The 27,040-nt window shown below is 45.1% G+C and overlaps 2 protein-coding genes across 10 annotated transcripts in view; both read left to right on the top strand.

The window, feature by feature from the left end:
- Positions 1-13,333, top strand: part of GOLGA3 (golgin A3) — a 59,627-nt gene extending 46,294 nt beyond the window's left edge. For 4 of the 6 annotated variants that reach the window (XM_060683816.2, XM_087880259.1, XM_060683818.2 and 1 more), the window contains exons 19-24: positions 105-244; positions 1,271-1,403; positions 3,421-3,543; positions 4,923-5,087; positions 6,802-6,959; positions 9,468-13,333. In XM_060683816.2, coding sequence (XP_060539799.2) covers positions 105-244; positions 1,271-1,403; positions 3,421-3,543; positions 4,923-5,087; positions 6,802-6,959; positions 9,468-9,675 — 927 coding nt within the window. In that variant the 3' untranslated portion in view covers positions 9,676-13,333. The remainder of the gene's footprint in view (positions 1-104; positions 245-1,270; positions 1,404-3,420; positions 3,544-4,922; positions 5,088-6,801; positions 6,960-9,467) is intronic. The other 2 variants (XM_087880260.1, XM_060683817.2) reach the window with 1 other exon arrangement.
- A 1,414-nt stretch (positions 13,334-14,747) lies between these two features.
- ANKLE2 (ankyrin repeat and LEM domain containing 2) overlaps positions 14,748-27,040 on the top strand; it is a 30,669-nt gene continuing 18,376 nt past the window's right edge. Inside the window, exons 1-6 of one of the 4 annotated variants that reach the window (XM_034435826.3) lie at positions 14,748-15,084; positions 18,914-19,348; positions 22,872-23,066; positions 23,913-24,106; positions 24,903-25,091; positions 26,656-26,778. In XM_034435826.3, the coding sequence (XP_034291717.2) occupies positions 18,925-19,348; positions 22,872-23,066; positions 23,913-24,106; positions 24,903-25,091; positions 26,656-26,778 (1,125 nt within the window). In that variant the 5' untranslated portion in view covers positions 14,748-15,084; positions 18,914-18,924. Of the gene's footprint in view, positions 15,465-18,913; positions 19,349-22,871; positions 23,067-23,912; positions 24,107-24,902; positions 25,092-26,655; positions 26,779-27,040 lie in introns of all 4 variants that reach the window. The other 3 variants (XM_034435825.3, XM_034435824.3, XR_015730269.1) reach the window with 3 other exon arrangements.

The following is a 27,040-nucleotide window of genomic DNA, read 5'->3' as shown; positions in this document are numbered from 1 at the left end:
CTTCTAGTGTGGGGAGCTGAAACCTGACCCCATCTGTAGGGCACCGAGGTTGAGAAAAGGGCTACATTTTGCCAGTGTGGTAATGATGCAATGTGCTGTGGCAGGTTACGACGACAAAAGCAGAGTCGGCACACAACCGTCGGCATTATAAAGCTGCTGCCCTGGAACTTGGCGAGGTCAAGCGAGAGCTGCAAGCCAAAGAAGTCCTGATCGAGGCTCTCCAGGCTGAAGTCGACAAGTTGCAGTGAGTGTTTAAACCAAAAGGAAACCCTGATGTTTCTAAGGCAGTGTGCATTTGGCTGCCTTAGTTGTGTGTGAACTGTGCAAATGAGGGGAGGGAACCTTGTGTACCTGGGATAATGAGCTAGAGAGGCAACTTACAGAAGGACTGGTAGAACCTGTGGGAGGAGGAGTTAAAAGAGGTATCAGCCTGGAATCCCTACGTAGCCACAAGCGAACTAAGTCCAACTGTTGTGGTCCGCCAGCAGCCTGCGGAACTGGCAGCAGAGTCGGACAGTGAGGAGGCTGGGGAGGACAATGGGCCAGTCTTGGAGTCAGGGGAAGGCCCAGACTAGGGCTCTGCATCGGAGGCAGAGATGGGGCCAGGGCCATCTGGGAGCGATGCGCAGACTCCGGAGCCTCCAAAGGTGGATAGCAGAGAGGCAGAGGAACAGGAGGAGCCTGTTCCCAGTGCGTGCATGCACAGAGCTGCCAGAAGGCAAGAGCAGCTAAAGCAAAAAGGACAACTCGGGAGTAAGGCCAGGAGATGATTGGCCCCTCCCAGAAGGCTTAAAAGAGCAGCAGCGGCTCTTGGGATCTTTGTAGGAAAGCAATGTTGCTACACTTGTTTCTTGTCTCTTGCTTCTGAACTTTTGCCAAGAAAAGCCTTTGGCAGGGTGCCAAAGGAGACAAAGGTTGGTGATAAGGCCAAAGGACTGTTTATGAAGGATTTGTTTTGAAATTTATTAGGGCTAAGCTGAGAATGAAGTAATTCTCAGCTGTTCTAATAAAATATGTTTGTTTAGGACTGATTGTGTCTGGTAGTTATTACCAGACACAATCAGACCCCTCAACCCCTCCTTTGAGTGCCATTGACCCTTATCTAACTTCTAGCAGATGCTAACTGTGACTTGAGAAGATTCACCTAGCAACATAAATTTTGGGCTCAATTGAGGACTATCTATAGCCCGTATTCATTAATGCTGTTGGCCGGTAGTTTCTGAGAACATCGATGTTCTCAAGGTGATTTGAGTCTCTTTGTCTGTTCTAGGGCAGAAGATGGAAAGCACTCCGAGGAAGTCTCTCAGATCCAGCGAGAGCTTGTAGATGCTCGGTCCCAGCTTCAGCTTCTGCAGAAGCAGCTGGATGATCAACTGGACAAGCAACCTGTAGAAAACCAAGAGGTGAAATCTCGGTCTTGGCCTTTCCTTTCCTCCTTGATGGGCGTTTGGGCTTTATGCGTGCAGTAGGAAAGCACTGAGGGAACAATCACCAATAGAAGAAAACAATCACCAGTGAAAGGAAATTGGGTGGAAGGGGGAAAAGATCTGAACTGGTGAAGAATCTATGTTGCAACTTCATTGGAAATGTGTGGGGTCTCTGGGCTTCCTTGTTTTCTTGTAGATGTTTCATTACCCAAACTAGGTAATGTCATCAATGCACTGATGATGTTACCTGGTTGGGGTGATGAAACATCTGCAAGAAAACAAGGAAGCTCAGAGAGCACCAAGGACCCCTCATGTCAACCCTGAGCTACAGATATTCTCCTTCATTAATGTTCAGTGTATTCTGAAAAGACATATCAGAGCTGGAAAAAAAACAAGAGAAGAAGGACAATCCATAATTATTTAATGTTTCCCTTTAAGTGTACAAGTTTACACAGGAACGTGGTGGCTCAGTGGCTAAGACACTGAGCTTGTCGATCGAAAGTTTGGCAGTTCAGCGGTTCGAATCCCTAGTGCCGCGTAACGGGGTGAGCTCCCGTGACTTGTCCCAGCTTCTGCCAACCTAGCAGTTCGAAAGCAGGTAAAAAATGCAAGTAGAAAAATAGGGACCACCTTTGGTGGGAAGGGAACAGCGTTCCATGCGCCTTTGGTGTTGAGTCATGCCGGCCACATGACCATGGAGATGTCTTTGGACAGCATTTGCTCTTCGGCTTTGAAGCAGAGATGAGCACCGCCCTCTAGAGTCGGGAACAACTAGCACATATGTGCAAGGGGAACCTTTACCTTTACCTTTAAGTTTGGATTTTTAACAGGTGGGGAAAAGACAAAAGCATTGTTAAGCATTTTGTTTTCATTGTCCTATTATAGCCTGTCAGTATTTGGAATCTGAATATAGGGATCTATTTGCCCTGCCCTATATAATATGTAATAAAATTGTAGATCTGGCTGCCAGAAAATGCCTCCTGGCTCAGTTGGCACTCCCAAAAGTTGTGTCAGGCTCCAGAAACCAAGAAAGACATGCAAAGTTACTTCTGAGCAGTGTCCTTTATTGTTCCTCACCTGTAGACAGAATCTTGCCAAACTCAAGCAAGCTAGTTACATCATTAAAGACATACTCTGAGAACTTCTAGGAAGAAGCTATCTTGATTCTCTTTCTCCTAAGCAAACTATCTGTCAGATCCGTGTATCTGCCATTCTTTGCGGAAGAAGGGGGGCGGGATTTGGAGTTGTCACATGTAGTTCTTTTCCTATGTGTCCTAAGTATCTAATTTCTTGTCTGATCCTCTTTGTATAAAATTTACCCTGATTTATAACCGTTGCCTGGCGCCAGGAATGCCGGGAGAATCCTCACACCTCGGGAAATGAAAGGGGAGGGGGGGAACGAATGGATTGTAAGATGATCCTAAGAAGCTCTTTGTATCTGTTTCTGAGAGAGGCTGGTGCAATTCGTATTCACACCGGCGGATGGGTCGGAATCCACATCGGAAGGTGGGGAGGGGGTTCCTAATTTCCTTTATCCTGAACTGCATGCCCTGAGGGACCCCAGAGCCTACTTTGAGTTTTGATTGGCTTTCTTCCCTTTCAGTATTTCCCTTTTGAAATACAAAGTTCCCAAGCGTTCGTACTTTCTTGAAAGGGGTGGGAGGGAAGCTGGTCCTCACACTATCTAAACTTTGTTGTCTCTTGGTCCTCTGGAATGTAGCCCCTCCCTGCTGGGAATCCAGACTGCATTCCACCACACCTTGAGATTACTTCTTGGAGAGAAAGGGTCTTCATTGGTTTTGAGCCAGGATCGGTAGATGGATGGTTCAAATTCTTGAACAGAATTCCGTCATGGGTGATTGACTGCGAAGGAAAACCCCCTTTGAAATCATCTGTGCTTTGCACTGAATGGAAGCCCGCACTCTTGTGCTATTGAGCTCTCCAGTCTGTCGGAAGCTTGCCGTGATTTTGACTTGTCTGTTGGTCCTTGCAGCTGGAAGACCTCAAATGGGAAGTTGAACAGAAAGAGAGGGAACTCCAGACTCTGAAGCAACAGCTGGATTTGACCGAGCAACGCAGTCAGAAGGAGTTGGAAGGCATGCAGTTAGTTCTCCAGGTATTTTCACTGGATTCTACAGATGTTTCCCGTCCTAGGCAGGTCATTCTGAAAGAATTAAGAGGCAAAATAAGATTCCGAATGAATAAAAATAAGATCAGAGATGTTCCAGGCCTGAATTCAGATTTTTGTTTCAGACTTAATTAAGCCTGCTGTTCTAGAATCACTATCTTGGCAGTGAAAATTTTGCAGCAAGGTTGGCACATCACACTGAGCTGATACCGGGTTCATTTGGCCTTGGGTTCAGCGTTATTGTGTGAAGCCAGTTATCGTCGTTGAAAACCACTGCTTATTGCTTGGTGTGTTGTGTGAACCCTGTTGTGATGTAGTCAACACATCCTGGTGAAAATAAATATTGCCTTAATACAAGTATGTGAGCTCGGCTAGTGCTCAAATTAGACTTATTGTCAACTGTCTCCAATTAGCAAACACAAAACAAGGAAACACTCTCGGGAGAATTGAATTCCCAAAAGTAAAACTTTATTGGATACACCAATGTTGGTACTGAAGAAACGAAACCAGCTCTGGTTTCCCGCGCAGATGCTTGCCCTGTTAAACAATCCTTTCTCCTTCTCCCCGCCCCTGGTTGATCACATTGTCCAATTACAAGAAGGTCTTTTGTTATGAGAAAAAGTCCGTCTCTTTCTCAGGCACCTGCAGCGGTGACCTTGGTGGCTCCAAGCTCTTGCGATCTCTGCATACATTCTCCACATTCCAACTCCTTCCCCTTTCCCTCTAGATCGTTGGCAAGTTAAAAAGCATTAGGTTTGAAAGAAGCAAAGCACTTTTTTTGTGATGATCATTGCTTAACAATTAACAACAAATTTACATTGAGGAGCTGTATACTGCATGGGTCAAAAAGAGGGCTGTGAAAATATCTACAGAGCCCTCACATCCTGGACATAAATTGTTTCAACTTCTACCCTCAAAATGGCATTATCGGGCACTGCACACCAGAACAATTAGACACAAGAACAGTTTTTTCCCGAATGCCATCACTCTGCTAAACAAATAATTCCCACAACACTGTCGAACTATTTACTGAGACTGTATTACTATTATTCTTCTCATCCTTCCTATTACCTATCTCCTTTTCTACTTATGACTATAATGTTGTTGCTTGTATCCTTACGATTTATATTATTTAGTTTCCTAGCACAATTAGGTTGATTGCTTATTTAGTATCCTGTGACTATCGCTAAGTGTTGTATCTTATGATGAATGTATTTTTATGATGACTGTGATCATGATTTATCACTTACATCTTTTATGTACACTGAGAGCTTATGCACCAAAGACAAATTCCTTGTGTGTCCAATCACACTTGGCCAATAAAGAATTCTATTAACAGTTTCTTGGCTATCCACACTTCCTTCTAGAACCTCAAGACAGAATTGGAGATGGTTCGGGACGATTTATCTATCACTCAGAAAGATAAATTCATGCTCCAAGCGAAAATGTCTGAACTGAAGAACAGCATCAAGACTCTGCTTCAACAGAACCAGCAGCTGAAGCTGGATTTGAAACAGGGGAAAATGAAAAAGGTATCTGGAGAAACGCAGATGATCCCTCCGTTTTCATGCAGACGGCTTTCCCGTTAGCCTCGATCCCAAGCCTGCAATTCAGATGACGTTTTGATCTGGAAGTTGCTTTTCTGCTTTAGCCACTGTGTGAGATTAGACTGATGAGGGACCATGGACTGTACATAGGTACCCTGTTTCCCCGAAAATAAGACCCAACCAGAAAATAAGCCCTAGCATGGTTTTTCAGGATGCTCGTAATATAAGCCCTACCCCCCAAAATAAGACCCAGTTAAGATTGTCAGCCAGATGGATGCTTTTAATACTATATTTCCCCCAAAATAAGACCTAACCAGAAAATAAGCCCTAATGCGTCTTTTGGAGCAAAAATTAATATAAGACCCAGTCTTATTTTCGAAGAAACACGGTATTCCCCGACTTACGACCCACACAGTGAGATAGATATTAGTTAAGTGGGGTTTGCCCCATTTTCCGATCTTTCTTGACACCGTTGTTAAGTGAACCACTGCAGCTGTTAAAGTTATTAAGACAGTCGTTAAGTGAAACTGGCTTCCCCATTGACTTTGTCAGAAGGGGATTGCACCACCCCAGAACATTGCAACCGTCACAAATCCGTACTAGCGTCCAAATGTTGGTCCACATGGCCATGGGGGATGCTGCAAATGGTTGGAAAAACAGTTGTAAGTCACTTTTTTTCAGTGATGTGGCAACTTCAAACGGTCACTAAAAAAAATTGTTGTAAGTCGAGGTCTACCTGTATTGCAGTCTCTGGATCTAAGGAGGCCCTGACTTTTAAGACCTCTTAAGTTATCTGTCGGGGTTCCAAGTAATACACCCATAGCAAGCAAAACTCAGGTAGATTCAGGGGTGGGCTGCTGGGGGTTTACAGGGGTTCAGGAGAACCTTTAGCTAAGATTCTGTGCAGTTTGGAGAACCCCCAAATCCCACTCCTGGCTGGCCCCGCCTACCCCGCCCCTCCCAGGAGTCCCCACGCAGCCAGTTTTGGATGCAGGTAAGTGCAGGGCGCACGCGGAGGCTTGGGGAGGGTGAAAATAGGGCCTACAGGAAGGTGGGAAGGCCAGAAATGGGCCCATTTTCTGTCTCCAGAGGGCCTCTGGAGCCTGGGGAGGCTGTTTTCGCCCTCCTGCATGCTTGAGGAAAGCCTCTGGAGCCCGGAGAGGGCAAAAACGCCCCCCTCCCGGTGCAGGAGACCAACTAGGCCACGCCCACCATTGCCACGCCCACCCAGCAACTGGGCAGAGAACCCTTTGCTAAAATTTTTGAAGCCCACCCCTGGGTAGATTCCTCAAAGAACAGCTTTATTGGATCTATCGTATTAGCACGTATCTGGTGAAAACCCGACTCTGAAGGCTTCCGCGGTTTTCACCGAATTAAAAGTTTGTCACTTTCTCAAAACAATCAGTCACGTGGGTCCAATCACAGCACGGTCTGGTTGCCCGGAGATATCACTCCGCCTTCCTTCCGACAAGGCGTGAGAACATCCTTGGTCCCCAATAGAAAGTATTTTGCTTTGGCTACAAAATCCCGGCTATCTCAAATCCCTCCTCCTCCCTCTCCCTCAGCTCCCGTGTGGCAACACTGAAGCGGTCAAGATGGCTTCGGTCAGGTCAGCTTCAGGGTTGACCATTCTCCACCGTTAACTGTAACCCTGAAAGTCAGTTTGTTGGTTGAGGGTCTTTCGTTTTCTTTTGAAAAGAAGAAACTCAAGGGGGAGACCAGTTCGAATCCGGTGACCCCGGTGAAGATTCCCGATTGTCCTGTCCCAGCTGCTTTGCTAGAAGAGCTGCTGAAACCCTCATCAGCCGTGAGTAAAGAGCCCCTGAGGAACCTCAACAGCTGCCTCCAGCAACTCCGGTGAGTCATGTTTTTCTGTCGTTTTCAACACCAAGCATCAAAAAGGGCCACGCACAAAAAACGAAAAGCACGCAGACAGAATGAATCTCAAATTATGCTGAAAGTGCACACACACACACACACACACACACCCTTCCCAGTTTGCTTTAAAAAAAATCTCCCAAGATTGCCCCCTCAGTAAAACTCTGACAAACGGACTCTCTATTTCGGATGTTCTTGCCGAAATCTCTCGGTGCCAGGAATTCTGCATTTTTTTTTAGTTCAAGTAGTCCTCGGCTTACGACCACCCTACAGTCGAATTCAAAATGGCTAAGTGAGACGATTGTCAAGTGAGCGCTTTGTATCAGGGGTGAAATGCTCCCGGTTCGGACCGGATCGCTCAATCCGGTAGCGATGGAGGCAGGTGGTTCGGAGAACCGGTAGCAAAAATCCCTGCTCCCTGCCCCCCATGCCCAGCTGAGCTGCACAATCATCAGAGGCTTTTTTTTTAGTTTTTAAAAGCATTTTTTCTACAACCTCTTCGGCCGAAAAAATGCTTTTAAAAGTTAAAAAAAAGGCCTCTGATGATCACGCGGCTCAGCTGGGATCGTCAGAGGCTTTTAAAAGCATTTTTTTCTACAACCTCAGAGGTTCTTTTAAATGCCTCTGATGATCCCAGCTGAGTTGCCTGATTGGCAGAGGCTTTTTAACAGAAAAAAAGCCTCTGCCGATCAGGCAACTCAGCTGGGATCGTCAGAGCCTTTTGAAAGCATTTTTTACAACCTCTTCGCCAAAGAGGTTGTAGAAAAAATGCTTTTAAAAGTTAAAATAAAATGGCCACGCCCACCCAGTCACATTACCTCCCACTAAGCCACGCCCACAGAACTGGTAGTAACAAATTTTAGATTTCACCACTGCATCATTTTACGACCTTTCTTGCCACGGCGGTTGAGCGAATCACAGCCGTCGTTAAAAGTTAGTAACACGGTTTGTTCAGTGGAATCTGGCTTCCCCCTCCCCCGGACTTTGCTTGCCAGAAGGTCGCAAATGGTGATCATATAAATATGAACCAGTTGCCAAGTGCTTCAATTTTGATCATGTAACTTTGGGGATGCTGCAAAGGTCATTAAGTGGAGGAGGGAGGGGGGTCATAAATCACTTTTTTTCAGAGAGCTTGAAACTGAACAGTCACTAAACGAACGGTTGTTAAATCGAGGACTACCTGTACAAGACTGGAGGGTTTTTTTTTTCTAAATTAATTTGGGATTCACTAGTGCTGTTTTGAGGGTTGACACGTTTTTACTGCCAATGAATATCTTTATATTCCTATAACAAAGGGTTGGAGTGAGGGGCTGTTTTCCCGATTCTGGTGGCCATCCAGAAGCACCTGGGAAATGAAGACAGATGGTCCAGCAGGATTTTTCTTATTAGCAATAGCACTTAGATTTATATACCGCTTCACAGTGCTTTCCAGCCCTCTCTAAGCGGTTTACAGAGTCAGCCTCTTGCCCCCAACAATCTGGGTCCACATTTTACCGACCTTGGAAGGATGGAAGGCTGAGTTAACCTTGAGCCAGTCAGAATCGAACTGCTGGCAGTGGGCAGAATTAGCTTGCAATACTGCATTCCAACCACTATGCACCATGGATGGACGGAAAGGAAGGAAGGAATAGCAATATCACTTATACCGCTTCACAGTGCTTTCCAGCCCTCTCTAAGCGGTTTACAGAGTCACCCAACAATCTGGGTCCTCCTTTTACTGACCGCAGAAGGATGGAAGGCTGAGTCAATCTTGAGCCGGTCAGGATCAAATTCCAGGCTGTGGTCAGTGATTTACCCTGCAATATTGAATTCTGATAGGCAGGCAGGCAGACATGGAGAGACAGAGAGATAGACATAGAGAGAGAGAGAGACATAAATAGTTAGCAGTATCACTTAGTCTTATATACTGCTTGATAGTGCTTTAGAGTCCTCTCCAAGTTAGCATCTTGCCCCCAACATTTTAAATTTTGATATGGATTTTAAATTGATAAATTTTAAACTATGGGCCAAATTTAATTATTTTAAATCTATTTTTAATCGTACTTTATGTATAAATGTTTTATTTTGGCTGTTCACTGCCCTGAGTCCGAAAGGAGAAGGGCGGTATAGAAATTTGAATAATAAATAAATAAAAATAAAAAACAATCTGGGTCGGTAAAATAACCTTGGAAGGCTGAGGCAATAGCAATAGCGCTTATATACTGCTTCACAGTGCTTTCCATCCCTCTCTAAGCGGTTTTACAGAGTCAGCCTATTGCCACCCAACAATCTGGGTCCTCATTTTACCCACCTCGGAAGGATGAAAGGCTGAGTCAAATTTTGAACCACTCAGGATCGAACTCCTGGCGGTGGGCAGAGAGTCAGCCTGCAATACTGCAGTTCTAACCCCTTGCGCCTCCAGGGGCTCTAAACAGTCGTTCCATTTCTCTTCCGTGTTTCTGACCTTCTCTTCCGTGTTTCTCTTCCGTGTTTCTGACCTTCTCAAAGGCAAGAGATGGACAGCCTGCAGCGCCAAATGGAAGAGCACACCGTGACGGTCCACGAATCGATGTCTTCCTGGACGCAGATCGAAGGCCAGTGGACGGACCTCACTAGTAACCTCTCTGTAACTCTGTTATCCAATGAGAGCCTTCCTCACAGAGACCTCCAGGATCATAAGCCAAGCACGGACGCCGAGGAAGAGTTGGCCCAGTGATCCCCAAGGCCCACGGATTTCCCGTCAGAACTGCTTTAAGTAGGTTTAAAAAAAAGAGAGAGAGAGATAAAGTATTTATCAAAACCCCTATTTATATTTTGTTCTTAAGCCTTTTAGAGTCCTCGGTCTACGGTTCGTTTTAGCAAACGGGGGGAAAAAATGTGAAGGCCATGGCTTGATCCGACCTTTGTTCGTCGTACTTGAGCAGAGGTAGAGATGGTGGGCTGGAACAGAGGGATGCGAGGTTTGCCGTGTTAAAATTTTGAGAACCGAGGATTCGAATTAGGATGGCTGCAGAGAGAAGACAAAACAGGGTCCCTTTTAGTTCCCACTTTTTTTAAAAAATATTTGCTAAACTCGTTCGGTGACGGTTCAATCCGCTTCAAGCTTGGGAATTCCGTGACTGTTACGCCACCAAATCCAGTATTTTTATGATCGTATCTTTGATTCATATTCCGACAAATCAAGCAACCAAATTTTTCGTCTCGAAAACCGCAGCGAAGCCGTTTCCAATGGCGTCGATTGATTTGGCTCCCAAGCAAATAATTTTCCCAGTAAAATGTTCTGACAGATGCTGTTTGCACATTTGTGTTGTTTGTCTTTGCAGACATCTGCAGGACAAGAGTTGTGGGTGATGTTGCTTTGTTGTGGAGCCTCTTATATATATACACATATATATATATATATATATTGGTCTTACTAAGGTGACTTCTTAAGTTTTGGTGTCCTGCAAAACGTGTTGTGGATACGGGCCCGAGAAAACTAAAACCAGAGCTTTTTAGACATTTAATTAATTCACGTATTTATCTTCCAATTGTATTCTGCCTATAAAATCCTAGTTTCTTAGCTTTAATGCCATCCCCTACCCCGTGGCTTCTTCCTGAGACTTAAACCAGGAGCCAGAACTCATGTCCTTTTTTGCAAAGGCATCTTCATTTATAATTAATCTGTTGAAATAATAGGGTTGTTTGTTTTTTTTTAAATTGTTTCTCAACAACTGACAGCACCTTTTTGTGCTCTGGGTGGAAACACAGAATTTTTACCCTGGCCAAATTGCACTGTAGGATATGCCAGGAAATAAAAGGAAGTGTGAACGGAGGACAAAAATGTAGGAAGTATTGTGATCTTGGCTGGAAGTTAGGTGAGAATCAGGTGAGGGATCTCAGCAGATACAATTGTGAAATCAGCAACTGTGAGTCTCATCCTGTCTTCATGCACATCACATTTACGGGAGCATACCAGGCTTCCCCTAAAATGCCACACCGATCTAGTGTCCTCTGTCACCTAACCTTAGCCGAGTCTTATTTTATGAACCTGATTTGAGGACTTCGGATCTTTAATGAGCTGTATGCTAACTGAAGATGATCACAGCACGTAACTGTCATGGCGGGAAGTCTCAAATGAAGAAAACGAGAAGGTAAATGATGTTTGGAGAACAGAGAGGAAAGAGAGAAAGAGGAAAAGCAAAGGAAAAACTGGTTCCCAGGGCTAAACCTCAAGTTTAGATAACTTCACGGAGTGTTAAACTCCGTTAAACGTGATGAAGGAAATTTCGAAGCAGGACCTGACAGATGGACACAATCTATAAATTAAATTTCTGTTTCAACAGTCTGACCAAAGAAAGCTCCCAACTGTGAGTGGTGTGGATTGATTGAATGCGGAAGGAATGTTTTTTCCCCCCAGTATTTGTAGAAATGTCACTCTGATTTTCCTGTTAAAGCCAAGACATTTTTTCTCTCTCTAGGTATTCTGCTTTTTTTCAGAACAGATGCACACTTTGATTGCTCAGCTCTTTTTTCCAACCTGAGTTTCAATATTTTTAATATTCTGATTCTGAAAGTTCTGTGAGGCATTTTTTTATTTTTATTTTCATTTCATACATGAAGGAAAGGTGGTTTTTTAAAATTGAAAGCTTTCTAAATTTGGAGGGGAAGGAATCTCAAAATATACTTAACTATTTGACAAGACTAATCCAAAATTATCAAGACACCATCTTGAAGGCTTAATGGGTCAATTTAGACAGGTGGTAACTTTTATTATAAAGTTGGTTTTATACAGTAAAATAGCAATGATGTTTTTTTTTTGCCGCTCATATCTGTGAAGCTTATGTATCTGCTAATGTAAGCGAGAAATACGGTAGTATTTAAACACCAAAGTTAATATTACATAATGAATAATATGTATATGATCACTTCCAGACTTTGCTGTTCCACTTAGTTCTTTGCATTTCACAAGTTTTGATTTACCCATGAAGATTTTTCTGAGCATCCTATCAACAGTCACAGCTGAATGCAATGTACGTATTATAAAATCAGATTTTTTTTTAAAAAAAAAATACTCCTTCAACAATTTGGGGAAGGTGAAGGGACAAGAACAAGAATAGAGAGAAAACGCCATTGTGAACTAAATGAAAAAATCCATTTCTTCCGCTTCCCTTTTCCAGACCATCTTATTTATATTTCCCGTGACTTGTCATTTTGGCTGGGAAAGAAGTGTTAAGTTTGGGAATCCCTGACTCAGCAAATTTCCTCCCCCAAAAATATTTAGTGTCAGTCTCTCTTTTTTAAAAAAAGTGCTGTCATTTAATTCATACTTCAAGAAACCAGGGCTTTCTGTTTATATTTTCAGATTAGCCAAGATCTATAAATCATTCGGACTGGTCCCTTGGTTTTTTTAAAAAAATATTCAAAATAAATAATAGAGCCTTTATGGTTACTTGCATTTTTTTAAAAAAATATATCTGTTTATTCATCTCTGGAAGCTAGATGTGACTGTTAAGTGTTTTTCTGTATATTAGCAGACAGTGATTCCGAAGGTTTAAATCTGTCATTGTTCATAGCAAATTTCTTGTAGTGCAACAATATGGTGAATATTAATTCACCTTACAGTCTTCCAGGTTATTTGGAGACTTCATCGGTTTCGTTTTCCAATCAGGCAGTCCTTGTCTCATTCTACCTGGAAAAAAAAATTCTGCTTGAAAGAAAAATACTTCTCCAGAGGGAAGCAGACTTTGAAAGATGCTTTGGGAAAACTGGCCCTTCTCTATATCAGAACTGTAATTTTTATTTTGGGGTGTGTGTGTGTAAGCAGCTGCACTAAGCGAAAAGGGAGCACTGATGCTAGATGTCATCTTTACAAACCAAATTAGGTCACTGACATTTCGAGTGACAGCTACATAATAAAAGTAGAAAGTTGCCTTAATTTAGAAAGTGAACTCTGGTCAAACTGTCCCATTTATAATGAGGATCTGTTTCAAAGCAGTGTTTTTCTCCCTCTTGCTTGAAAATGCAGAATGCTTACCCTTGGAGATGGAAAAAAATTTTTTAGATTCTTAAGTCATAGGAATCCTTTCTGTAACAATAGCCACGCAGAGCATTCCTTTCCAAAAAGAGAATCTTATGCATATCAGTTTCTCACATGTTTTCTTGTTCCCGGCAAATGGTCGTCTGATTCTATTTAATGAGGAGGGGGAGGGGGAAATGTCATTTTCATAACATGTTTGAGTGAGTGTTCCAAAAGAAGAGTTAGATGTGTTTGATTAAAGAGTAATAATTGTGCTTTAAAAAAAACAGGGCATGTTAATTTAAGAAAAATCTTTAAGATACGCTAAACATCCTTGAAAGGTTTTGTGCAATAAACTATTTTTCATTAAAAAAAATATGTGTGCCCATTGCGTATTTTAACTCTATAGTGTGTATTTTATAGGAGAGGCATGTTAAGTCTACACTCTACAGCATATATTGCCTGGGATAATTTAAGTCTGATCATTTGTACCTCGAGTGGGAAGGCTGGGGTGGTTTGGTCAGTGATCTATTGATTTTTTTGGCTGCCCATTGTAATGCTCCTGCATCCAGCTCTCCTTTAAATCTACATCCCATCAACTGTACATGTAGTCCAATTCATTTAGTGACCGTTCGAAGTTACAACTGCACTGAAAAAAAGTGACTTAGGGCCATTTTTCACTCTTATGACCGTTGCAGCCTCCCCATGCTCAAAATTCAGGCGCTTCACAACTGACTCATATTTATGACGGTTGCCCCCTCCAAGGATCACACGTTCCCTTTTTGTGACCTCCTGACAATCAATGGGGGAAGAAGCCCGGTTCACTTCACAACTGGGTTGCTAACTTAACGACTGCACTGCAGTGATTCAGTTAACAACCGTGGCGAGAAAAGTCGTAACATGGGGCAAAACTCACTTAGCAACATAAATGTTGGGCTCCGTGGTGGTTGTAGGTCGAGGACCACCTGTACATCCTGATAGGCCCAATAGATGATCTATTAAATCCTGATTAGGTGGCTCAGTGGCTAAGACACTGAGCTTGTCGATCAGAAAGGCCGGCAGCTCGTTGGTTTGAATCCCTAGTACAGGTCTGCGTGAGCAGGGGGTTGGACTAGATGACCTTCGAAGGTCCCTTCCAACTCTGTGACTTAAAGAGGCGTTTTTGAATAACTGATTTTAATAATACGGAGTCCCTTTGATTGTTTTCTGTTTCTTTGACATAACAATACAAGGAGTGACTTCTGATTAAAAAAAAAAAAACAGATCAGAGATAAAAATTGGCCAGAAAGTTGAATTTTAATAAACTGAAAACTAATAATAATTTGCAAAGCCAGCCATTTGCAAAGGTAAATCCACCTTTGCAAACCACATGCTAGCTAGAAAGTTAAGCCACCTTTTAAACCCTATGCTCGAAGAGTTAAGCGCAACGTGGCTTTGCTGGAGAACTTCGCAGCATTCTCCACTTCCGGTTGCTATGCGACTCCGCCTTACGCCACTCATCTCTTAAGCCTTTGCGTGGCATTCTCGCCGGCTTCAATCGGAAACCGGAAGTGTTTCCCTCTTGCGACTCCTTTCTCTGCCCCGCCTCCTCAAGCCGTTGCCAGGGGCAACCGAGCCGTCACTTTCTCAAGGCGAGGGGTGGGAATCGTCGGACAAGATTGGACTACACCTCCCATGCTCCGCAGGGATCATGGGCTTTTTCTCCCATTCATTGGCAGAACTCAACCATCCGATTTCCCGCCATGCAGCGCGGCACGTGTGACGTGAGCACGCGCGACCCCCACCTCCCTCCCTACGTGTGACGTGGAGGGCCGCGATTGGTCACCTCGGCGCCCCTTTCAAACTCCTGAGCGCGAGAGAGAGGGGCCCGCTTCGCCGTCGAGGCCAACCGGGGAGAAGTCAGCGCCGGGCCTCGAGGCGGCGGCGGCCTCCTCCTCCTCCCGAGCCCCTCGGCGGGGGGAGCCGAAGAGAGAGCCGATGCCTTCGGCGCGGGCATCCCCGCGCGCGGACGTCCGTTGGAGCGGTCGATAAGAGGGCGGGGCCTGGAGTCGCCGCGAGAGCCCCTCTGCGCCTGCGCGGACGTGAGGAGAAGGGAAGCGCGAAGGACGCCGGGAAATCCCTCACGAGGTACCGCCCGGGGTTTCTCCTCGCCCCTTGCCGAGGCTGCTCTGCGCCTGCGCAGTGGCGTCCGTCGGCCGGGCAAGCGATGGAGCGCTGGGTGGCGGCCGGCTGGTCGGGCTGGGCCGGGTTGTGGCGGGCCGGCTGGGCCGGTTGGCCCGCCTGGGAGCTACTGGCCGCCTGTGCTGTTATCGGCGCGCTGGGCTGGCTGCTGCGGCTGCTGGAGCGAGGCCCGCGCGCGGGAGGAGGCCGAGGCCCGAGTAGGCCCAACGCGACGCCTCCTGAGGAGAGGCCTCCGCGCTGCCTCGACCGCTGCGACGGAGGTGAGAGGCCTTTCCCCGCGGCTGCCTTCCCGCTCCTTTCTCCCGCCGCCGCCTCCTCCCTGCCAGGTAAGCCGCTTGGAGGCGCCTGTGGATTTCCCCCCCCCTCCCATGCAGGGGATGATGGGAGCTGGAGTCCCCAAGCGCCTTGGATGAAGGGGGGAGGGTGTCTTGCGATTCGAAAGGGAGGGGTGGGGAGAGAGAGAGAGAGCTTTGGTTAATATCAAGAATAAGGGAAGAGAAAGGGAAAAATGTGGGGATGGGAGACCACCAGGTAATCCTGGAGCAGCAGGAAGGGAGGCGAGCAGAAGGGAGGCCTGGATGAAGGGCCAAGGCTGCTCTTCTCCCAGGGCCTTGGGTTAGCTTTCCTCGCCTTGCCTGTCAAAGGCATCCGACCATTTGGGAAGCCTCTGTGCGTTTCATACAACAACAGAGTTGGCAGGGCCCTTGGAGGTCTTCTAGTCCAACCCCCTGCTTAGGCAGGAAACCCTACAACACTTCAGACAAATGGTTATCCAACCTCTTCTTAAAAACTTCCAGTGTTGGAGCATCCACAACTTCTGGAGGCAAGTCGTTCCACTGGTTAATTGTTCTCACTGTCAGGAAATTTCTCCTTAATTCCAGGTTGCTTCTCTCCTTGATGAGTTTCCACCCATTGCTTCTTGTCCTGCCCTCAGGTGCTTTGGAGAATAGTTTGACTCCCTCTTCTTTGGGGCAGCCCCTGAGATACTGGAAGACTGCTATCATGTCTCCCCTAGTCCTTCTTTTCATTAAACTAGACATACCCACTTCCTGCAACCGTCCTTCGCATGTTTTATAAGCAGGGGACACACACACACACACACACATGCTCTATACCTCATTTCTACTATGTTAGAGTTTTCCTGCCAAGCATCTGAAGGAGAGCCCTTGTTCCCAGCCCTAACCCCATCTAAGGTTCAAGGAGAAACATAAAGGTTTTGTCGCGTGGCGTATCACAACTTTTTTCCCCCTTTGCTAAATCGGGGTGGGCATGGGCATGGCCAGCATGTGACACATCCGGCCTGCAGCCCGTGAGTTTGACACCCCTGGTTTAATGGTTAAGGCATAGAGCTAGAAAGCGGGAGACAGTGAGTTCTAGTTTTAGCCAGGAAAGCCAGCTGGGTGACTTTGGGCCAGCCACCAGGAGTCTGGGAGTTCTAGTCCTGCCTTAGCCATGAAAACCGCCTGGGTGACCTTGGGTCAGTCCCTCTCTCTGCCCAAACCACCTCACAGGGTTATTAAGGTGAAAATAGGAGAAGGAAGATGTTTGTTGGATATGTTTGCTGCCTTGAGTTTTTATAAAAATAATAAAGGCAGAATACAAATAAATAAATAAAATACACGCTGAATCACACACTACTATGAAAAACGTGGCATAAAATTATCCTTCCTTTTTCCTCCTCCTTTCTTGTTTCTTATATCCCGCAGCGCCCAGGACCAGCTATCAATGCAAAAAGATAGCAATTATGACATCTGATGCAACTACACAAATTGCATCATTTGCCAGTTGTCAGGATGCCTGTGCCCTCACTTGCCCCCCCCCACCCCCGCCCCTGTGGATTCCCATGCTATATTTATTTTGGGTATGAAGCCTCTGGGGATGCACAGACTATCACTATGTGGGCAGATGGGGCTGCCCAAATGTCAAGTAATTCTGAGGAGCTTCATATTTAAGGGATATTCACATGGAAATGCAGAATTTTTAAAGCAAAAAAGAAAAGACACTCTCCATGGTAGTTCCAATTTAGATTCTTAGGCTCGTTAAACAAGGTTGTTTAGATTTGGTAACATATCAGTATAATAAAGAAAAAAAGCACCAGTGCATAAAAATAGTTACAATATTTCTGTTCTCTTGTATTTGTTTTGGTTTTACATCAAAGCCGGTGCTTTTTCTTGAGAAAGCCAAACATGCTTGGATATAAACCCAAATCCTAGTTCCCTGGTGAAATTAGATTAATTAAAGCATTCTTAACAAATATTTATTCAGGCTGCCTGAGTCACTAGCAAATGGTTTGCTTTCTGGATATTGATTTTGCTGTTGCACCCGATGTGATAGATGACATGAAAGCAATACGTATTTATATATTTAAATTAAAACTATTTTTGTTGCATGGTATTCTCCATTTGTGATCAACAATAATAAAATTTGCAAAGATGTCAACATATCTTAAGAGTATTCAAATTCCGTTGAATGCAAAGATGTATCTCTAGTCCAGAGGAACTGTTTCAGGATGATTTGAGATTTTGGTTAGATTGTCTGAAGTATTTAGGCTTCCCAAGAAAGTACTAAATACATGTTAAATTAGCATTTATTTGGCATCAGTGTCTTCAATTTGAAACAATACAGAGGAAAAAAAATCCCTAAAAGAATCTTATGGCAGGAGGACCGATTTATTTTCCATTTTAAAAGAAACCAACCCGCTTTCGAAATCCATGATTTTTTGGAGTTGGTAGCAATTTTTCTATTCTAAAATATTGGTAAAATTAATATATCCAATATTCTTACTCCACTGAAACGTTCTGTTTATTTATGTCTATTTCCAGTCTTCAACGGCAGCTTTCCTTTTACGGTTGAGATTTTGCTCTTACTTCGTTCTATTTTTAAATAAGGGAGCAGAAGTGGATTTAAGCATTCTGCCAGATGCTTAATGATTAAGATCTAGAATAATTCTCAGCATGCTTGCTGCTAACATTAGATCCTGTGCTAAAAGAGAAATAGATTAAGGGCATCCATTAATGATCTAATCTGCTTTTTTTTAAATACTACAATAACTTTGAAGATTGAACATGTTTAATTAATTAGTTATTAAATATATTTCAATCCAGCTGTAACTGAGTTTATCAAACTTGTCTTATCTAGAAGGGTTTTTTTTTTCCTGAGTCTTTATGATGTCCATAAGTGTGCACAGTGCTTTAGGGGGTGTCTAGCCCCATTAACATGATGGCTGGGGAATTCTGGGAGTTGAAGTCCTTGCATTTTGAAGTTGCCAAGGTTGAAAAACACTGATCCAACCAATGTGGAACATAATGGACCAATACGTCTTTTGACTCTGCCTATATTTGCGTAGCTTTTTAACCATACAGGTTAGCCCTCAACTCACGATCACAATTGAGCCCAAGATTTCTGTTGCTAAGCGAGACATCTGTTAAGTGACTTTTGCCCCATTTTACCACCATTCTTGCCACAGTGGTTAAGGAATCACTGGTTGTTAAGTGAGTGACACGGTTGTTAAGTGAATCTGATTTCCCCATTGATTTTGCTTGTCAGAAGGTGACCACATGACCCCGGGGACACTGCCACCGTCATAAGTGTGAGTCAGTTGCCAAGTGTCTAAAAGTTTGGATGCCGCAAGGGTCGTAAGTGTGAAAAATAGTCATAAGTCACTTTTTTCAGTGCCGGTGCAACTTGGGTCGCTAAATGAACTGTTGTAAGTCGAGGACTACCTGTACTTCTGATGTACTTGAACTTTTTTTTTTTTTTTTTTTTTGGCTTACAGGGAGGATAACAATGGATGAAATCTTCTCCCGATTAAAACAACTGACCCCCGATGAGCTGAGAGACGAGATCATCAAAGCTGGCCTGAAATGCGGGCCCATCACCCTGACCACGAGGTCTATTTTTGAAAAAAGATTGGCCCAGGCTTTATGGGAACAGCAAGGACCCTCCGAGGCCACAGCTCCCTTTTCGAACGGCGTCCCTGGAACTGCTGCAACTGATGGGAATCAGCCAGAATCTGGAAAAACGAACGGCCACCTTGCTTCCCCTCCCGAGGAGGGTGATTTTGGCTACAGCATGGGTCTGAACCCTCCCGAGGAGGAAGCGCTGCTGCGTGACGCGAACGGCGCTCCTGTTCGTTCCCAGAATCTCTCCAAGGAGCCTCTGCTCTACTACGGGGTGTGCCCAGTGTACGATGACATATTGACCAGAAATGGTAAGAGTTTCTTTTATAAATACGCTTGAAATTGGTCCCTTCAGGGCCTCCTTCGTTGACGGTGTCTTAATAACCATTCATTTAAATGTCTATGGAGATTCTCGGTCCTCCAGGTCATGGTTGTCCCAAAGATGCTTTTTTCAAGAGGCAACTGGACCGTTCTTTGTTTTTCTTTGAAGACGTTTCGCTTCTCATCTAAGAAGCTTCTTCAGCTCTGACTGGATGGTGGGGAATGGAAGGATTGATAGTCCTTGGCAGACAGCTGGTCATTTGTATCCTTTTAGAGCAGGGGTCACCAATCTTTTGGACCTCAGGGACCACTAAATTCATAATGTTAAATCCCACGGACCACTAATATGATCTGCCTAATGACCACCTGGGTGGGCATGGCTAGGTGGTCATGTGATTGGGTGGCCGTGGCCAACTCAATGTCACTTGCATCAAGGGGCACCTCGCTGGCTTCTACTCGCCCTTCCCCTCCCAGCCACTCCTCGCCTTCACACTGAGGCTCCTTAGGGCCCCAACAGGAAGCAGTTGTTGGAGCTAAGCAGCCACCATGAGAAAGAGTTGGCAGAACAGCTGGCTCACTTCAAATTGGATCTGACCGAGAAGGAGGCTCAGCAGAAGCACCTCACTGAGGACTAGGAGCATAGGCTTTCCAAGCAGAGGGAAGACCTGCGGGGGTGCAAGGCCAGGTACCAGTGCCTGGAGATTCAGTGGGCTGAGATGGTCAGCCAGTTCCAGGCCATGAGGCAGTCCCACTGGAACAAAGCCCTCCGGCTCTTCGCCGCCAGCAGCACTTCTCTCCAGCCTTCCCCCAAAGCCCTGCACCAAGAGGCTGAAGCAGACCCCAAGTTGGAATTTCTGCCCCCCTCCGACCCACACAAGAAGACCCCAAAGGGGGAGACTCTCTGCAGCAACAGAAATGTTCATTGCACGTATCCGGCCGAGGGGCCGTAGTTGACTCCTGATTTAGTGCAATATAAAAAATGCAAATAATTTTTCTGCAGACCACCAAATTTTTCTCGCAGACCACCAGTGGTCCACAGACCACCAGTTGATGACCGCTGTTTTAGGGGGTCCTTGAGGCCACTTGGAGGTTGATATGACCAGCTGCCTGCAAGGAGTATAAATCCTTCCATTCCCCACCATCCTGTCAGAGCTGAAGAAGCTTCTTGGATGAGAAACAAAATCAAAGAAAAAACAAAAAAGACCAGTTGCCTCTTGAAAAAGCACCTTTGGGACAAGCATTCATTTAGTGGCCATTTAAAGTTACAATGGCACTGAAAAAGTGACTTATGACCGTTTTTCACACTTAAGACTGTCACAGTGTCCCCATGGTCACGTGATCAAAATTCAGACACCAGGCGTGACTCATATTTATGACGCAGCATCCTAGGGCCCTGTGGTCACCATTTGCAACCTTCCCAGTCGACTTCCGACAAGCAGAGTCCATAGGGGGAAAAACCATGCACTGCTTGATTCACTTAAAAATTGCAGCAATTCGCTTAACAATAGCCAAGCAGGTCATAAAATGAGGCAAAGCACACTTAAACATCCACCTTGCTTGGTGGATGGAAATTTGGGGCTCAGTTGTGGTTGCAAGTCGAGGACTAGTCGTCCTGTAAACACATCTTTTTCCCCCCCTGATAACTCTTGACAGCATCTCCCTGAAATTGGGCAGGCTGCTTGGTGCCGATGGATCTTGCAGTCCCAGCAATATCTGACTTTCTGCAGCACGACTGCGAGGACAGACAGCAGACGGTTAGCTGCCTTAAGAGTCCGAGACTCCTTCATGTGAGACAAATGGCAACGAGGCTTAATAGATGGCTTTCTTACAGCCAGCAAATGAAAAATTCAACAGGAGGGCATTGATTTCCCGCGCTTAATGTGCACCCAGCGCCAGTGCGGTCAAATTACTTGAGAAGAAATGGCCGCTGGAGGAGACCTTTTAGTGTGATAGCAATAAATACTCGGCATAAAAATAGCAGTGCTGCATTTTTCAAGGATCGATACTATTTTTTTTTTCCAGGGATGTGGTACCCAAAGCTTAATGTTTATGGATTATGATTTTGAATTTGTTTGGTGATTCATGTGTGCCCCCTCCCCCCATGCAAAATTGGAACATTTGGGGTACAAAAATACTAGGGTGTATGTCTTTCTTTACCAAAGAGATCAGCTGGATGTATTAATGATGATTTAGTAGAGCTTTTAAGAGGAAGGAGATAATTCTGCATGAATCTTGAGCTTGCAAGGTGCCTCCATCCCTACCCACCACCACCTTGCTTGTTTTTGGAATCACAAATATTTGTTTCTCTTGTTAAAAGGAACCCAGCTGTTTGTTATATCCAAAACTGGCAATCTTCAGTTTGCTGAATTCAGGGATAGCCCCATAGGCTAAGTCAGGGATCTACAACCTTAAACACTCAAAGAGCCATTTGGACCCATTTCCCACAGAAAAGAAAACACCGGGAGCCACAAAACCCTTCCAGTGCCTGACTATTTCTTGAGCAGCCACAAAACTAGCCTATGTAGTTGAATTAAACGTTCTGTTTTCTTCGGAAACTTTTCTTTTCATGGATTTATCCATGGTTGGCCTACCGGGGGTCGAAAAACTCAATAAATCGTGTGCCGGTGGGTGTCGCATATTGGCGGTCGTGACACATATTTTGAGTGACAGGGAGTCACAGCAGAGGGGTGAAAGAGCCATATGCGGCTCCAGAGCCACAGGTTGCTGACCCCTGGGCTAAATCCACCTTGCCCAATTTTTCCAGGAACACGTGCTTTCTTGAAAGACAGTCTCCTTCCAATTCTTAGCTCTTACCTTAATTGGCCCTTCAGGCTGAATTCCCAATTCTGTATTAAGGATCGGTTTGTTCCAACAAGATAAGATCAAGTTGTTAATTACAACCTGTTTTGGAACTATAAAATCTTGAGCAGAAATGGAAGCAATAACAAGGACCCAGAAGATGCAACAGATTCTTTGAGGCTCCTTAAAACAGTGCCGGAGGACATCAAAACATATACTGTAAATCTAATTGCTTTTTTTTGTTTAAATGTTGTCTCTGACTTGGAGCCATGATTTTAAGCAAATTAAGTTCCTTTCAAAAGGTTGTTTAGTTTTGCAAGGAACAAAATTGACTTGCTGATGAAAAAACAACCCCAAGTTGCATCATAATCTTAGGTGATTTTAACTCGAGTTAGCAGTTGTTTTCCAGTATTGATGGTGTGTCCTGCGGCTTTAATTGGATTCCTCTTTGCAGTTTTGACTAGAATTGATCGGTTAGGTGGAAGGCCCTGGAAAAAACAAATTGCAGAGGTGGTTCTGTGGTATCGCAGTTATTCCCCCCAAAGTAAAATTCACCAAAAAGCAGATTTGCTGTAATTGATCTGAGTGTTTTTTGCTGTAAATTGCCATCTCATAAAGTAGCTAAAGAGGATTTGGGATTAAAAGTTGAAGGACAGATTTCTGTTTTCATCGGAAATGAATTTTCTTCACTGCTGTTTTTTCCCCCCCTCCCAGAAAGGGTACATGTCTATGAGGACAAAAAGGAAGCTTTGCAAGCTGTAAAAATGATTAAGGGGTCACGTTTTAAAGCGTTCTCAAACCGAGAAGATGCAGAGAAATTTGCGAAAGGCGTCTGTGATTACTTCCCGTCTCCAAACAAGTCTACCATCTCTCTGTCTCCTGTCAAAGTCTGTTCGGTCTTCGGTAGAGGTAAGCGGGAGGCTTAAGTGTGTTCCACAAGGGCTTTTAGAATTAAATGGCTTTTAGTAAAAGGTAAAGGTTCCCCTCGCACATATGTGCTAGTCATTCCTGACTCTAGGGGGCGGTGCTCATCTCTGTTTCAAAGCCGAAGAGCCAGCGCTGTCCGAAGACGTCTCCGTGGTCATGTGGCCAGCACGACTAAACGCTAAAGGCACACGGAACGCTGTTCCCTTCCCACCAAAGGTGGACCTTATTTTTCTACTTGCATTTTTTACGTGCTTTCGAACTGCTAGGTTGGCAGAAGCTGGGACAAGTCACGGGAGCTCACCCCGTTACACGGAACTAGGGATTCGAACCGCTGAACTGCCGACCTTTTGATCGACAAGCTCAGCATTCTTAGCCACTGAGCCACTGCGTCCCTAAGTGGCTTTTAGGCTGCTTTAAACACCTGACCATTACTATAGAGAAGGATGAGCTGTGCTTTAAAAATGAACTTGCAGGGTTGTGAAAAAAGAGCCACCTCTGAATCTTGAGAGCAGCTAATAGAGGTGAAGTCAGCAGTGAGAGCTGCTTCGTAGGCTTACCTTCTAAGTGTGTGTATGGGGTAGGGTAAGAATGCTGAAAGCGTTTAATCCTATTACAGAGGACCACGGATGCTTAAGCCTGCCCTAGCGTTTTAAAAATTAAAATTTCACACATTAAGTGGACAAATGAAAACCAAAAGCTCTAATGGGTGCCATTTCAGACCTTTGCATGTAAGAAGTAAGTTTGCATTTTGCCAGATGCCAATGTGCATTTTTTTCAGCTTGTATTCAATCAGGAGCGTGCACCATGCTATTTATATCTTTTTAACAGATGGTTTGTGCTCTCCTGAACTGGAAACGGTCAGTAAAGAAAGAGCCAACAGTTACAAAAGCCCTCGTACCCAGGACCTGACAGCAAAGCTTCGGAAAGCCGTGGAGAAAGGAGACGAAAGTGCTTTCTTAGAACTCATCTGGAGTAATCCTCGCTATCTCATCGGCTCTGGAGACAATCCGACAATTGTCCAGGTAAAAAAAAAGGTGCTACGGCCACTCTCAGCTGCAGGACAAACAGATCCCTTTTTTCCCTCCTCTCCCCTCCAGACATGATTGTTAAGGAACATGTGTAGCTGCCTTGTGGGTCTGTCTTGGCATCAGAGCAGTTTATTTCTTTATTCATATCCCACCTTGATTATCTTTACAAATAACTCAAGGTGGTGAACCTACCTAATATTTCTTCCTCCTATTCCCCCCACACACAAACACCCCAATCCTGTGAGGTGGATTAGGCTTAGAGAATGAGACTGGCCCAAAGACACCCAGCCAGCGTTCATGCCTGAGGTGGGACTAGAACTCCCAGTCACCTGGTGGCTGGCTCAAATCACCCAGCTGGCTTTCATGCCTAAAGTGAGATTAGAACTCCCAGTCACCTGGTGACTGGCCCAGAATCACCCAGCTGGCTTTCATGCCTAAAGTGAGACTAGAACTCCCAGTCACCTGCTGACTGGCCCAAAATCACCCAGTTGGCTTTCATGCCTAAAGTGAGACTAGAACTCCCAGTCACCTGGTGACTGGCCCAAAATCACCCAGATGGCTTTCATACCTAAGGTGAGACTAGAACTCCCACCTGGTTTCTAGGCCAACTCCCCAACCACTACACCAAACTGACTCCAAATACACCAATTCGGCGTGACACCCGGTTTCTCCTCATCAGCTAATTTTGAGGCTGATAGCAGAGTCTGGGAAACAGCCCCCCAGGAAAAAAGGAAGTTGGGTTTATGCTGGAATGGAGGAATCCCAAAAAAAACCTCTGTTCTTTTTCTAGGAGGGGTGTCGATACAACGTCATGCATGTGGCAGCCAAAGAGAATCAACCTGGCATTTGCCGGCTGCTGTTGGACACTCTGGAAAACCCTGAATTTATGCGGCTGATGTACCCTGACGACGACACCGTCATGTTGGAGAAGCGCATCAGTTACATAGTGGATCTTTATCTGAACACGCCAGATAAAATGGTGAGCCTCCCTCGGTTTTCATGCTGAAATATTCGCAGTAAACCCTGTTCCTTTCCAAGGGCCATCTCGGACACATTCAAAGATGCTGCCGGACACATCTCCGCTTAGAACCAAGGTTCATTCAGTTTATTTATTTATAAATACATAATGCCATCCATAGGAGTGGTGGCCTAGAGGTGGAGTTCTGATCCTACGTAGAGGCAGATATTTCTCTTTCTTGGCACGATGAGGCTATATCTGCTGAACAAATCTCCGTATTGGTGACAGGAAGGGCATCCGGCCATTAAAACACTCTGCTAGTTCCATTCAGTCGCCCAGACTCCACCCCGCAAGGGATGATGGGGTCATTAAAAGACGATGATAATGCCACCCATCCTGCTGTCCAAAGCGACTCAGGTTTAGTGGGACCATTCGCATTTATCCTAGGAAATCAGCGAAAGATAGCAGTGGTAAATTCCCTCTGTGAATTTGAGTGGAAAAGTGCTACTCATTTCAGTTGGATTCTGCCCGATACAGTGTTCTCCATAACACCAGATGTCACTGGAAGGCAAAACATAACTGCCTCTCACTTACTTTGGCCATGTCGTGCGGGGGAATTCACTGCAGAAAGCAATTATGTTTGGAAGTGTCAGCGGTAAAAGGAAACCAGGCCACCAAAGTGTTCTGACCCGGCTCCCAAACACGGCAAATCTTCTGAAGTTAAATCAATGATTCCTTTATTAGGAGCGCCAGCAGCCCCACCAAAAAGTTTCTCTCTCAACACAGGCTAACAAGTCTGTCCGGCAGGGAGATGAATAGTTGTCTGCCACCTCTATTCATCTCTGCCCTCTGCCTTTTATCCCCAGAGCTAGGGTGGGGCTTCGCTAGCAGTGGTGGCTCTTCCATCCCAAGGACCGTCCCATAGATTTCCACTGCTCTCCTCGCCTCTGTCTTCTGCGCATCCCTGCGTCAGGCACTGGACCCAGCTGTTCCTCCTCTTCCTCATCAGCCACCTTCAGACCTGGGGGCTGTTGACTCTCCATTTGAGGGCTGATGGACGGCCTCTGTCTCTATCTCTGACAGCTCCATCCCGTCTTCTCCCTTGGAGCTCTCAGGTTACCTTGATGCTGGCCCTGACTCCCATGCCTCTTCCTCCTCCTCATCTGATTCGGCTGCTGGAGGGGCCGGCAGCCAACAGGCCACACCACAAAGAACACGGTGGCTGGACACCATCGAAGCTGATCCCAGCCAGAGCATAGAACAATTGAAAGAATTAGTGCGAGATTGGAAGATGTGGAGAGACCCAGCCCACAGAATCGCCAAAAGTCGGACATGACTGAATGGATAATATCATCAATCTAAGCACAGGCCTGGAAATATGAAGGAGAGTTGTCTAATATCCACTCATTTTTGGCTTCCTGCATTCCTTCACTCGTTTCTACCAGCCTCAAGAATCCATTGCTATTGTCCCTAAAATAGAATTTTAGAATAGAAACAAATTTTGGGAGGTAGAAAGCAGATCCGCCCAATCCGCACAGGAACAGTGGATAATAATGGATTATTCATAATGTTTATTTTTTTGTAGGTATTTGATACTCCGCTGCACTTCGCTTGCAAGTTTGGGAATCCAGATGTGGTCAGTGTTCTCGCTTCCCATCCGGGCATCGTAAAGAATCCAAAAAATAAATACAGTCAAACTCCAGCAGATGTAAGTCACATTCAAAGCATGTCGTAAATGTCTTGATTTCACATTAAAAACACTTTACACCTCAGCAACTTTAAGACATGTGGATTTCAATTCCCAGAATGCCCCAGCCATGCAGGCTGAGGCATTTTGGGAGTTGAAATCTGTCAGATTATTCATGAACTGGCAGAACACATGGTAACTAGGTCAGCCAATAAATAGGCATAGTAACTAAGTCAGCCAATTGGAAGCTGAGACAGACTGGAGCCAGGGCTGTCTTAGTCTG

This window comes from Pantherophis guttatus, chromosome 17, assembly GCF_059756535.1.
Source record: "Pantherophis guttatus breed Tessera chromosome 17, ASM5975653v1, whole genome shotgun sequence".
In the NCBI taxonomy this organism is placed as follows: domain Eukaryota; kingdom Metazoa; phylum Chordata; class Lepidosauria; order Squamata; family Colubridae; genus Pantherophis; species Pantherophis guttatus.
This window is presented reverse-complemented; position numbering and strand designations above follow the sequence as displayed.